Below are 12,889 nucleotides of genomic sequence, written 5' to 3' on the forward strand. Positions count from 1 at the left end.
ATAATAATAATAATAATAATAATAAATTAGGTGTGTTAGCGTTTTGTTACTTATAAATATACGTGTCATGATGGAGGAAAGTGTAAACTGACCCCAGAGCACTACACTGGAGTAAAATTAAAGGTTTATAATGTATAGAGTTATAAGATATATTCATTATTGCTGATTGTTAACACCACAGAGCTACTGAGGTGATAATAAATAAATATTTCAAGCCTCATGAATGCAAATTGTGCAGTTTAACTGACAGAGTCATATTAAATGTCATATTAAACATTTATTAACTTAATTTCTAGTTTATTTTTATTTTTATATTTTAAGTCTATTTACTTTGAGAATGTGTTGAATGCTACACTGGATAATGGGATTATGTCCGCCCCAAAATGCCAGTGATTTCAGTAAGTCTTTAAGTCAAGTCTAATAACATGTCTAATATCACAGCAGTCGAACTCGATTGATTTTTCTGTCTCGCACGTTTTAAATGATAAGACTTGCGACAATTTATGTATTTTGCTGCCATGTAATAGAGCTGACGTTAAACAGGAACCCACAGTGCTTCTGTATAATATCTTGTACTAACATCCCCTAGATGCTCAAGAACATTATGACTTATGTGAATCATTCAGAAGGTTAATGTTAGAGTTTGGGCTCATGTTCCTCATTCCTGATCTGGTCTCATGAGAAATGAGCAGGGAGCTGAAGACGTTAGAGTGGGACGCTTGGTTTAAATATTATTAAGTTATGAATGTTAACTCCGCCCCAAACCCTAACCTCATTCGTCATGACGTCACCAGCCATACATGGTTCAGGAATCTGAGAGGGTAGAAGATGCAGTGGCTTCAGCTTTGTTCGACTTTCTATAAATTCTTGTTTCGTTCAATGCAATCTTTCAGCAAGAACTGGATTTAGTTTTTAACACCACCTCTGGAAAAAAGAAAAACGTTTCAAGGGGAAAAGGGCATGGAGTTTCTCACTGCATGAAAAATTCATGAGCCATAAATAGAAAGTCAGTCTACTCCCCGATTTATAATGCCTGTGATTGCAGTACAGCAAACATTTAAAGAATTTATGGACTGTGAAAGTATTGAAGTGAAACAACTTTATAATAACATACATGTACACAGTCTCACACACACACACACACACACACACAAACACACACAAAGACACACACACTCACGCACACACACACACGCACACATACACAAACACACAAATAAAAAAACACACCCATTAATTCACATACACATTCTCTCTCTCTCTCTCTCTCTCTCTATCTATCTCTCTCTCTCTCTCTCTCTCTCTCTCTCTCTTTCACACACACTCACACGCACACACAAGCATGCATGCACACATACAAACACAAACCCATTCATATATGCATTCTCTCTCTCTTTCATACACACACACACACACACACACACACACACACACATAGCTATTAATGCACAGACACATACATACATACAAAAACTCACATACCCATTACCCACACACACACAAACACACACATACCTATTACACACAAACACATATATACATACAAAAACTCACATACCCATTACACACACACACACACACACACACGCACATACACACACACATGCACACACATACACATACATACATACATACATACATACATACAAAAACTCACATACCCATTACATACGCACACACACACATACACACATTCGTCGTGCTTTCAGTCAGTATGTTTTTGAAAATTTATAATCATATAATTAAAGATGTACGGTTAATTTAGACGATGGTTTGTGGCTGAACTCTGGATAACTCACCTGTCTAAAAAAAGACGGATGTGTGCTGAACTCTGTAAGCTGGCACGCGAGCCTCAACAGAGCTGCTATTAAACTGAGGGAGAATTTGGACGACTCGACTTCTGGCAGCTGAGACGCACCAACACACATAAACAAGCTCAGCTGCTGAGTGTAAAGAGGTCATTGTGCTGCTTTATATATTCATAAATGTGTTTGTAGGTGTGTGTAGCATAGTTCTGCACGCTGCATGTGTACCACATATATATATCATAGTGGTAGATATCATAACAGTGCATGCTAACGTAGCATTGCCAGCCTAAAAATGCTACCCAGCTGTAACCATTTCTGAGGTAAACCAGAAAATTATATTCATCTGATAGAGTTATTTAATCACCATTTACATTTCGGATTTCAATATGCTTTCAGTTTTAAGCTTTTTTCCTTGATTATATCATGATTTGAGAATTTATCAGAATAAAGTAACATTAGCTCGATTTCATGGTCATGGATTAGCACTCCTAAAACTTTCTTTCTTTCTTTCTTTCTTTTATTTTCTACCTTTTTTTTATTATTATTATTTTTTTATTATTTATTAACAACCTAAACATGGGATTTCTGTCATTAATGGTTCCCACTGGAGTTAGTCATATTTTAAAAACAGCTCCACTTGCCTCTAGAGATAAAGACCCGTGCATGGAAATGTGCTGAAAGAGGAAAAAAAATCCAAAAACTAAGAGAAAAAACAAATGAGAGCAGAATGATGGATAAACAAACATTCAGCAGCCCCGAGAGAACATCAGAGGAACACAGTCCAGAGCAACACACACTGCTCAAGGCTGTCAAACATATCATAACAACAAGCTTCAACTGCAAAATAAATCACTCCGGCTCGGCTGATCTGTTTCTAACCACGTCAGATTTGGTTGCTGGCCACATTGAAGCGAAATCCACTAGACTTCAGCGATAGATGCTGAGAGGCAGTCTGTAATACGTCTGTCAATCATAGCACAGATCACTGTTAAGGCTTTAGAGATGATCTGAATATTCAGTTATTAAGCTTTAAATGTATTATTTAGAAACGTGTGTAAGAGTGAAGCTTTATTTCTAATAAACATTTTCCTTTAAAAAGCTTTTTGTGTTTCATTTTATTTCTCAATTAGCCCAGCAAAAATGTGTGATGCTGTTCATATTCAATAGATTAAATAAATAAATAAATAAATAAATAAATAAATAAATGAATGCATGAATGAATGAATAAATAAATAAAATCTGGTGTTTAAAGTAGAGCCGAGCAAATCATTTTTTAAAAAAAGGACGTGGATTCATTTTTATTTTTAATATTTCTTAATTTATCTTCTTCTTCTTCTTCTTCTTCTTCTTCTTCTTCTTCTTCTTCTTCTTTTTTTGTTAATATTCAAAGGCTGTTTTTATGTCATTTAGACTCGAGTGTGATTAGGAAATAAAGTAATAAAAAAGAAATAAACACAATAAATACACTTCTCTATATAATAATCCTGCCTTTTTGTGTATGAAACTGTGTATAGTGTTGCTTTTAGGAAGTAAGTAAGTAAGGAAGGAAGGAAGGAAGGAAGAAAGAAAGAAAGAAAGAAAGAAAGAAAGAAAGAAAGAAAGAAAGAAAGAAAGAAAGAAAGAAAGAAAGAAAGAAAGGAAGGAAGCTGGAGTGCATGTTGTGTTCATCACTACTCAATGACATGAATTTGATTCATTTATATTTTGGGTTGTTGTCATTTCAGGATATTGCTGTAAAATTCAAATGCCTGAATTGGTTCATTAAGATATGTGCTTCTCCACACACACACACACACACACACACACACACACACACACACACACACACACACACACACACACACACACACACACACAATGACAGTTCATAAAGGTTCATCAGACAGACAGCTATGAGCTCAGTGTGCTTTGCTCTTTGTCACTGAGGAGTAAAGAGGTTCCTCACCTGCCAGGTTGTCCATGTCTTTCTCCTGCAGCAGGCTGATGGCGTCGTCCTCACCCTCCAACATCAGCTCAGCCTCTGGGCTCTGGCTCACCGCCGCATGCCCACGGAAACTCTTCCTCCCCTTGAGTACGTCCTCTTCCTCATGGCCTGGAGAGAAAAAGTTCAGTGTGAAGATGTTTTTTTTTGGCAGATTAACAACATTGGCTAATTTAATTCACTTCAATTTCAATTTTAATTAAATTTTATTATGAAAAAAAAGTTAAAGATTCATATGACAAAAGTTCAAGATTAATATTCGATTTATATTTAATTGTTTAAATAATTGTGTTTAAAACACTTACATGTATATGTTTATATAAGTCTGATTTGAAGCAGGAAACACTGCTTGCTAGCAAAATACATGGTCACATGACTGATTAGCCAGTCACAAGATGAGGGACAGAAATGAAAGCATCCTAATTGAACTCTTATTTCAAACATATTCTATTCTGATAAACTGTCCTGTGTGTTTGTGACCTGTGTGTGTGTGTGTGTGTGTGTGTGTGTGTGTGTGTGTGAATAAATTGCTTCTAGGTGTGAATGTGTGTGCATGGTTTATTGTGATGGACAGTCATTCTATCCAGGGTGTTTTCCAAGCCTCAAATGAGGATCCATAATATTATAGACCAGGATAACTAATTACATTACATTACATTACAACATTTAGCAGACACTCTTATCCAGAGCGATTTACATTCTATCTCTTTTTTTATACAACTAAGCAAATGAGTGTTAAGGGCCTTGCTCAGGGGCCCAGCAGTGGCAGCTTGGTGGACGTAGGAATTGAACTCACAACCTTCCGATTGGTAGCCCAACTTCTTAACCACTAGGCTACCACATCAATACGTTAACTGAACTGAATTTCCGAAGTTTTGAATAAAATGCTACTGTTTGAAAGTCTACAACTTTAGAGCGTTGAAAACTTTATATTCTTTAAACTTTATATTCATATTCAGGGGGGCACGGTGGCTTAATGGTTAGCACGTTTGCCTCACACCTCCAGGGTTGGGGGTTCGATTCCCACCTCCGCCTTGTGTGTGTGGAGTTTGCATGTTCTCCCCGTGCCTCGGGGTTTCCTCTGGGTACTCTGGTTTCCTCCCCCGGTCCAAAGACATGCATGGTAGGTTGATTGGCATCTCTGGAAAATTGTCCGTAGTGTGTGATTGCGTGAGTGAATGAGTGTGTGTGTGTGTGTGCCCTGTGATGGGTTGGCACTCCGTCCAGGGTGTATCCTGCCTTAATGCCCGATGACGCCTGAGATAGGCACAGGCTCCCCGTGACCCGAGGTAGTTCGGATAAGCGGTAGAAGATGAGTGAGTGAGAGAGAACTTTATATTCACTCCAGTTTCAAGCATTTTCACCAATTTAAGCCACAAACTCCACTATATCCACTCGAATAATTTCTTTCTACATTGTGATCAATTTGTGAGCTCAGGAAAATCTCTCTCATTCCGTTTAATTTGCTAAACGTCATAAACGTAAATGCAAATGGACCCTTCGTGACGTTTTCATCTCCTTTCTATTAGTTGAGGAAAATTTTATCAGGCTTACGCAGAGTTTTTGGTGTACAAAAGTATAAATTCCTCTATGCTAGGTGTTTTTTATTTGAAGAAAAGGTCACTAGTGAACATTTTTACTTACATTCACTTCTGTCATTAACACAATACACATGAGTGCAGCAATGTCTCAGAGCTCCATGACTGGGAATCCAAGAGAGTAAAAGATTACAAAAAGGTACTGTGGTTTCATGTGTCACAGAATAAACACATGCTAGACTTCCTCATCGCTGGTAGCTAGCTGTCATGTCGTAGGAGAAAGTTAGCTAGAAGATGGGAATTAGCAAATGGCCAAATTAAGAAAAAAATAATAATAAGTTCACACCACCAAAATAAAATCCTCGCTCTTCCTGCTGTTTGTAAGACTTAATGAAAAACAGGCATTCATTCAAACTTCTAAAGGCTTTATACTGTGTGTGTCGACATCTTTATAGAATTTATCCAGTGTACATAAGTCAAAGTTCATCAACAAAGCTTCAAATAAAAACACAGCAGCAAAAGGCTATTCCGTTCCTCTGGAGATGAAGTGGTGGTAGGGGGTGGTGGGGTGGGGGTGGCGGTGGCGGTGGGGTATACTGTCGGCTTTAATTAGGCAAAGAAGCAAGAGAAAGACTGCAGGCGAGTCTGTCACACATCTCCGCAGCCAGACGTCCATGTGGATTTGTCTTCTTTAAGGTCAGAACAGAGACCATCAATAAAGAAGAGATGGAAATAAAAGGGTGAAAATGTGAACTGCTTATCAGAAACGTCGTGATTCGAGGTGTTCGCTTTCAGCAGAAGCCTCAAGACACTGTGAGGATTTCCCTCAGGTTCATACACAGTGACTGGTTTGACTGTCATCATGTCTGTTATCATGAGAGATGGACTTGAGAAGCTTACGTCAGCATGAGAAGGGAAAAGCAAAAGGAAATGGAGTGTAACAGTTGGCGGGACGACGCTCACCGATGAAAAGGAAGCGGGTGAAATTTCAGGATTCTGTAAACCGTCAGAACTGGAGGCAGGTCGCTGGGCAAAAGTCGAGCTGCGATCAGCGAGACACAGCCGAGGACCGGAGAGAAAATAAACCAGGTCGAGTCTAAAACGAAAATGATCTTTGATGGAGGCAAAGTGGAAGAAGGAATATTTTCAAATTTCACAATATTTTGCTGTCAAAGATCTGAGAAGAAAAGCAGATCCTTAACGGTAAACGAGAAGAAACACTGAGAAGCACGCCAGATAAATACGGCATCACGGAAACCAATGATATTCTCAAATGCAACCATATCCATTTGTCAACATTAGTAGTGAGGCGTGAAAAGCTTTTTGGGCTGGATTTCACTTTCATTCCTCAAACAAGCGGCAGAATCAAACCAGAGCCCACTGTTCTTTCAGGATCTGGGAACACTCAGACCTGTACCCACAGATCCACCCAGACAGGTAGAGAAACCAGACGCAAACAGGACGAGCCACATCCTCATCAGACAGCAGTGCGAGCTGAAGTGAGAAAAAACAGGATACTTGTGATTTGCCAGTTTCTGAGCTTTTGGGGTAAAAGGCTACGAGGAAAAATGTATGTAGTAAAATAGCAAAATGTAATAAAAGAGTTTTGGGTTAAAATATAGCACATAAGATCAGATATATAAATGAAGACAAATCTGATACGGCTTCACATTTTACGTGTGAGGAATAAAACAGGTAAAGTGGGGCTTTCCTGTAACAGCAAATAACAAGGTTTTCTATTACTTTTACACCACAGCAATTTAAAAAACAAACAGCTCATTAAAAAAATATCAATAATTAATAATATTAGTCCATTAAATAAATTCATAATAGCGTCAATTCGTGTATTTATTAATTGGATAAAATGTGCAAAAATAGTGTGCATTTTTATTCCACTTGCTTTTATTGACTTTTTGAGGTTTCCTTCTGTCTGTTTTAATTTTTTTCCCACTTAGGATTTTATTGACTTATTTTATAATTTCTTTAATTATTTTATATTTATTTATTTACATAAATTATATTTATTTATTTTATAAATTATATGTGTGTGTGTGTGTGTGTGTATATATATATATATATATATATATATATATATATACACACACACACATCTAATTTATAAAATAAATAAATATAATAATTATTTTATGTTTTTATATATATATATATATATATATATATATATATATATATATATATATATATATATATATATATATATATACATTTTTTATTTATTTTTATTTTTATTTTTTTAAGGTGTTCAAGTCAGCCAATTTAACAGTGTCCCAGTTGAAGGGGCAACCCTTCGCTCCTGCTAAAAATGATTTATTTCCTGTAAAGATGTAGGCTTTCTGTATTTACTAAGATGTCCCTAAACCCCATTCTGAATTCTGTTCTGTAGATAAACTGTAATACAGACGGTCTTCTTTTGTTTTCACCCACAGACCCACAGGGATACAAACTTTTCCACTCTCCATATCCAGGGAGTACAGAAAGCCACTGGAAGCCATGAGGACAATAAAACGAATGCCATTTTTACTCCTGAAACTTATATGTGCCTTTTTTCTTTCACTCCTCCTCTACAACTCACTAAAGGGAGAAAGATTTCGCCGAGTTGAAAGAAAAAAAAATGACTTTACAGCTTTTGAAAGCGGATTTCGGGGCAGATATATATGAGCGTTCGGTAGTTTTACTGTCCAATATGGAACAGATAAGGAGACCTGGAGTGAAGCCATATTATTGTAGCCAAGGGTCCATGTTTTATATGTCGGCAGCGCTCTGGGGCATTGCTTAGCACTGGTCATACACTTTTATTGCCTCACTCTGGTCATGGAGTCATGTGTGTCATTTGTTTCTCCAGGGCTTATGAGTATCCGTCTATTCACATCATCCTGAACAAAAGAATGACAGAAGGTTCTGCTTAAGCACCAACTGCACCCAATGAGCCTGTTATAAAGTATATTTAAATATTATCCAAAGGAAATGTTGAAAGTTTTCAATCTTGTACAAAAACATTAAAATGCCACAGTGACCACGACTCATCTATCACACACCAGGGACAGATTTTGCAGAATTTTTTGGTTGTTGTTGTTTCTTAAATGCAGAGAAAATGTATAGCCTGTAGTGAAACCGGAGAGAAGTGGATGTGGAGGGTGATTGTAATAATTCTGCTCAAGCAGCTTATGTGGGTCATGTAGATCACATAGATCATGCAGCTTATGTGGGTCATGTAGATCACATACTGTAGATCATGCAGCTTATGTAGATCACGTAGATCACAGATTATGCAGCTTATGTAGGTCATGTAGATCATGTAGATCATGCAGCTTTTGTAGGTCATGTACATCATGTAGATCACGCAGCTTATGTAGATCAAGTAACTCACATAGACAACGCAGCTTATGTAAATCATGTAGATCAAACAGATCACACAGCTTATGTAGATCATGTAGATCACGTAGATCATGTAGAATATGTTGATCACGTAAATCATGGAGATCATGGAGATCAAGTAGATTGTGTAGATCATGGAGATCAAGCAGATTATGTAGAATATGTTGATCATGTACTGTAAATAACGTAGATCATGGAGATCAAGCAGATCAAGTGGATTGTGTAGATCAGGTAGATCATGCATCCAAAGACAACATGGCTGCCTGTTAGTGTGTCATAGTGTGCAACAATCATGCGTACAATCTGTGATCCTTTTTCAAAACTGTATTCTTAATTTCATTTTTTTCTTTCTTTCCTTCCCAGACTTTGTTTATGATTTCCGACTCCGACCTGCATCGCCAAAAAGTGTGGGAATAAGCTAGCTAGATATTTTGTTGGCATGTAACCAGGGTTGCCAAGGTTGTGGTTTTTTAGGGCAACAAGGTTGACAAGTTTGATCATCGTGTGTGATAGATTAAAAATAGACTACAACCACCAAGGATTAGTTTAATTGCAGTGAATTGGAAATTCTGTATGAGACACGTATGCTATGACAAACAAAGGGAAAGTGAAAGTGGAAGCACAAACAGAGTCTCTGTTATGTACAACAGCATACAGTATATTAAAGTTCATTCCATTTGTATAGCACTTTTGGACACTGGACACCGGATATTGTCAGAGGAAGTTGTTGCAAAGCAGCTTTATAAGAATATAACAATTCAAAAGAGAACCTAAAAAGGGAACCTCATCCGGGTGACACCAGATAGTAAGAATATAAATAATTTAACTGTAGATAGTCAAGTGGAATTGTGGAACAAGGAGGCTTTGGGTTAACTTCTAAAATATATATGAGCATCAGCCTAATTTCTGTATGTTGCAAAGGTGAAGGAAAGGAGGATTATGGATGGAAAACTGGCTGTATCAGGGAATAATAAATATTCATTCATTCATTCATTCATCTTCTATCACTTATCTGAACTACCTCGGGTCACGGGGAGCCTGTGCCTATCTCAGGCGTCATTGGGCATCAAGGCAGGATACACCCTGGACGGAGTGCCAACCCATCGCAGGGCACACACACACACTCATTCACTCACGCAATCACACACTAGGGACAATTTTCCAGAGATGCCAATCAACCTACCATGCATGTCTTTGGACCGGGGGAGGAAACCGGAGTACCCGGAGGAAACCCCCGAGGCACGGGGAGAACATGCAAACTCCACACACACAAGGCGGAGGCGAATCGAACCCCCAACCCTGGAGGTGTGAGGCGAACGTGCTAACCACTAAGCCACCGTGCCCCCTATAAATATTCATACCAAAAAACGTAAAAACAAAAAGAAGAAGAAGTTTTCACACTTTCAGAATGATTTGGGTTGTATTAAAGTCTTTGATCTACGAGATGGAAATTTTGTTGTATGTACAAGCACGAACACAACGGAGAAAACAAAGCATAAAACATGGCAGTTTTTCTGAATAAACATTACTTTATTACTTTAAATTGCTGATATTGGGGGAAGTGGTGGCTCAACTGGTTAAGGCTCTGGGTTGTTGATCGGAGGATCGGGGTTCAAGGCCCAGTGCTGCCACTGCTGGGCCCTGGAGCAAAGCCCTTAACCCTCCCTGCTCCAGGGGTGCTGTATCATAGCTGCCCCTGCACTCTGACCCCAACCTCCTCAGTTGGGGTATGTGAAAAAAGAATTCCACTCTGCTGTAATGTATATGTGGCAATAATAAAGGTTTTTATGCCCCTTTCTATTCTATTCTTTACAGTTGAAACCAGATATTTACATACACTTCAGAAAAAAAACACAAAAACTTTTATTTCTTTACTGCCATACATTAAATCAGAGTAAACTTTTTCTGTTTTAAATCAATAAATATTTACATATTTTTTGCATTTGTTAAATGTCAGAATCGAGCGAGGGAGAATTTTTATGTATTTTTATTATCACTTTCATCAAAGTCAGAAGAATACATACACTAAGTTTATCGTGCCTTTAAACAAAAAAACCTCCAGATGATTCCATTCTGAGCTTAAGAAGCTTCTGATAGGTTAATTGAATCCATTTGAGTTAATTGGTGGCACACCTCGATGCATATAAAGGCACACCTCAAACACAGAGCCTCTTTCTTTGACATCATGGGAAAATCAAGAGAAATCCACCAAGACATCAGAAAAAGAATTGTTGACCTCCACAAGTGTGGCTCATCCTTAGGTGCAATTTCCAGATGCCTGAAGGTCCCACGTTCATCCGTTCAGACTATTATACGCAAGTATAAAAAACATGGGAATGTACAACCATCATACCGCTAAGGAAGGAGATGGATTCTGAGTCCCAGAAAGGAACGTATTTTGGTGCGAAATGTGCGAATCAACCCCAGGACAACAGTAAAAGATCTTGTGAAGATGCTGGCTGAAACTGCTAAGACAGAGTCATTATCCACAGTAAAACGAATACTGTACCGCAATGAGCTGAAAGGTTACTCTGGGAGGAGAAAGCCATTACTTCAAAACCACCATAAAAAAGCCAGTTTGCAACTGCACATGGGGGGAAAGATCTTAATTTCTGGAGACATGTCCTGTGGTCTGACGAAACAAAAATTGAACTGTTTGGCCATAATGATAAATGGTATATTTGGAGGAAAAAGGGCGAAGCTTTGAAGCCTCAGAACGCCATCCCAACTGTGAAGTATGGGGGTGGTAGTACAGTATAATGTTGTGGGGCTGCTTTGCTGCAGAAGGGACTGGTGTACTTTACCAAATAGATGGCATCATGTGAAAAGAAAATTATGTGGATATATTAAAGCAACATCTGAAGACATCAGCCAGGAAGTTAAAGCTTGGGCGCAAATGGGTCTTCCAAATGGACAACGACCCCAAGCATACCTCCAAATTAGTTAGAAAGTGGCTTACGGACAACAAAGTCAAGGTATTGGAGCGGCCATCACAAAGCCCTGATCTCGATCCCATAGAAAATTTGTGGGCGGCACTGAAAAGGCGAGTGCGAGCAAGAAGGCCTACAAACCTGACCCAGTTACACCGGTTCTGTCAAGAGGAGTGGGCCAAAATTCCAGCAAACTATTGTAGAAAGCTTGTGGAAGGATACCCAAAACATCTGGCCCAAGTGAAACAGTTTCGGGGCAATTCCACCAAATACTAAGGAAGTGTATGTATACTTCTGACTTTGATGAAAGTGATAATAAAAATACATTAAAAAATTCTTCCTCGCTCGATTCTGACATTTAACAAATGCAAGAAAATATGTTAATATTTATTGATTTAAAACAGAAAAAGTTTACTCTGATTTAATGTATGACAGTAAAGAAATAAAATAAAAGTTTTTGTGTTTTTTTTCTGAAGTGTATGTAAATATCTGGTTTCAACTGTATCTTTTCAAAATAATTATATCTGGACAGAAATGTAGCGAGGATTCAAATGAGGATTTGAAACAGGTGAGATATGTGATAATGAGCATCACACACACACACACACACACACACACACACACACACACTTTAATAACAAGCTATAAAGATCCTTGTGCAGGGTTTGGAGGGTCACGATGGAACTGAAGGACACCTGGAGGCAGAACAAGCCGTTAAAGAGCACGATCGATATTAACCCGACTCCCATTTCATGCTCGCCCAATTCTGCTCCACTAACAATATACCAAAGCCGTAGAAGAAGTAAGAGGAGAAGCGATCACGGACCGAGACCTGGACGAAATGGCTCGTTATATTGTCAGCACACTTAATAGATGGAGAGGTGAGGTTTTAAAGCCCACTTTCCCACAAACACATTTTCTGAACAGCAACAAAAGGGTAATGGTGTCTAAGAAAAGTTCGTGGGAACTGCACCTGCACACGTTGGCCCCAGTTTTCCTTTTATAAGATGCAGTCAGACATCCTGAAGTCTTATTAAAGCTTTGTGAGTGCCAAAAACACAGCCAACACAAAGTGATGATAAATCACACCGCATTAGATATAATGACGCTATTTCTTCGATGGGAGTGGCGTTTTTATTTTAAAAAAAAAAAAAAAAGGAAAAACAAAACTACTCTCATATCCTATCATGTTGTTTCACTTGGGAGGGTAGATGGAATTCTGTAAGCGAACACATC

At 38.2% G+C, this 12,889-nt stretch overlaps 1 protein-coding gene across 1 annotated transcript in view; it reads right to left on the reverse strand.

The window, feature by feature from the left end:
* nbeab (neurobeachin b) overlaps positions 1-12,889 on the reverse strand; it is a 408,640-nt gene that overhangs the window by 126,151 nt on the left and 269,600 nt on the right. The window contains exon 38 of the mRNA XM_060888097.1: positions 3,754-3,900. Coding sequence (XP_060744080.1) covers positions 3,754-3,900 — 147 coding nt within the window. The remainder of the gene's footprint in view (positions 1-3,753; positions 3,901-12,889) is intronic.

The sequence above is a fragment of the Tachysurus vachellii genome, chromosome 15 (genome assembly GCF_030014155.1).
Source record: "Tachysurus vachellii isolate PV-2020 chromosome 15, HZAU_Pvac_v1, whole genome shotgun sequence".
Taxonomy (NCBI): Eukaryota; Metazoa; Chordata; class Actinopteri; order Siluriformes; family Bagridae; genus Tachysurus; species Tachysurus vachellii.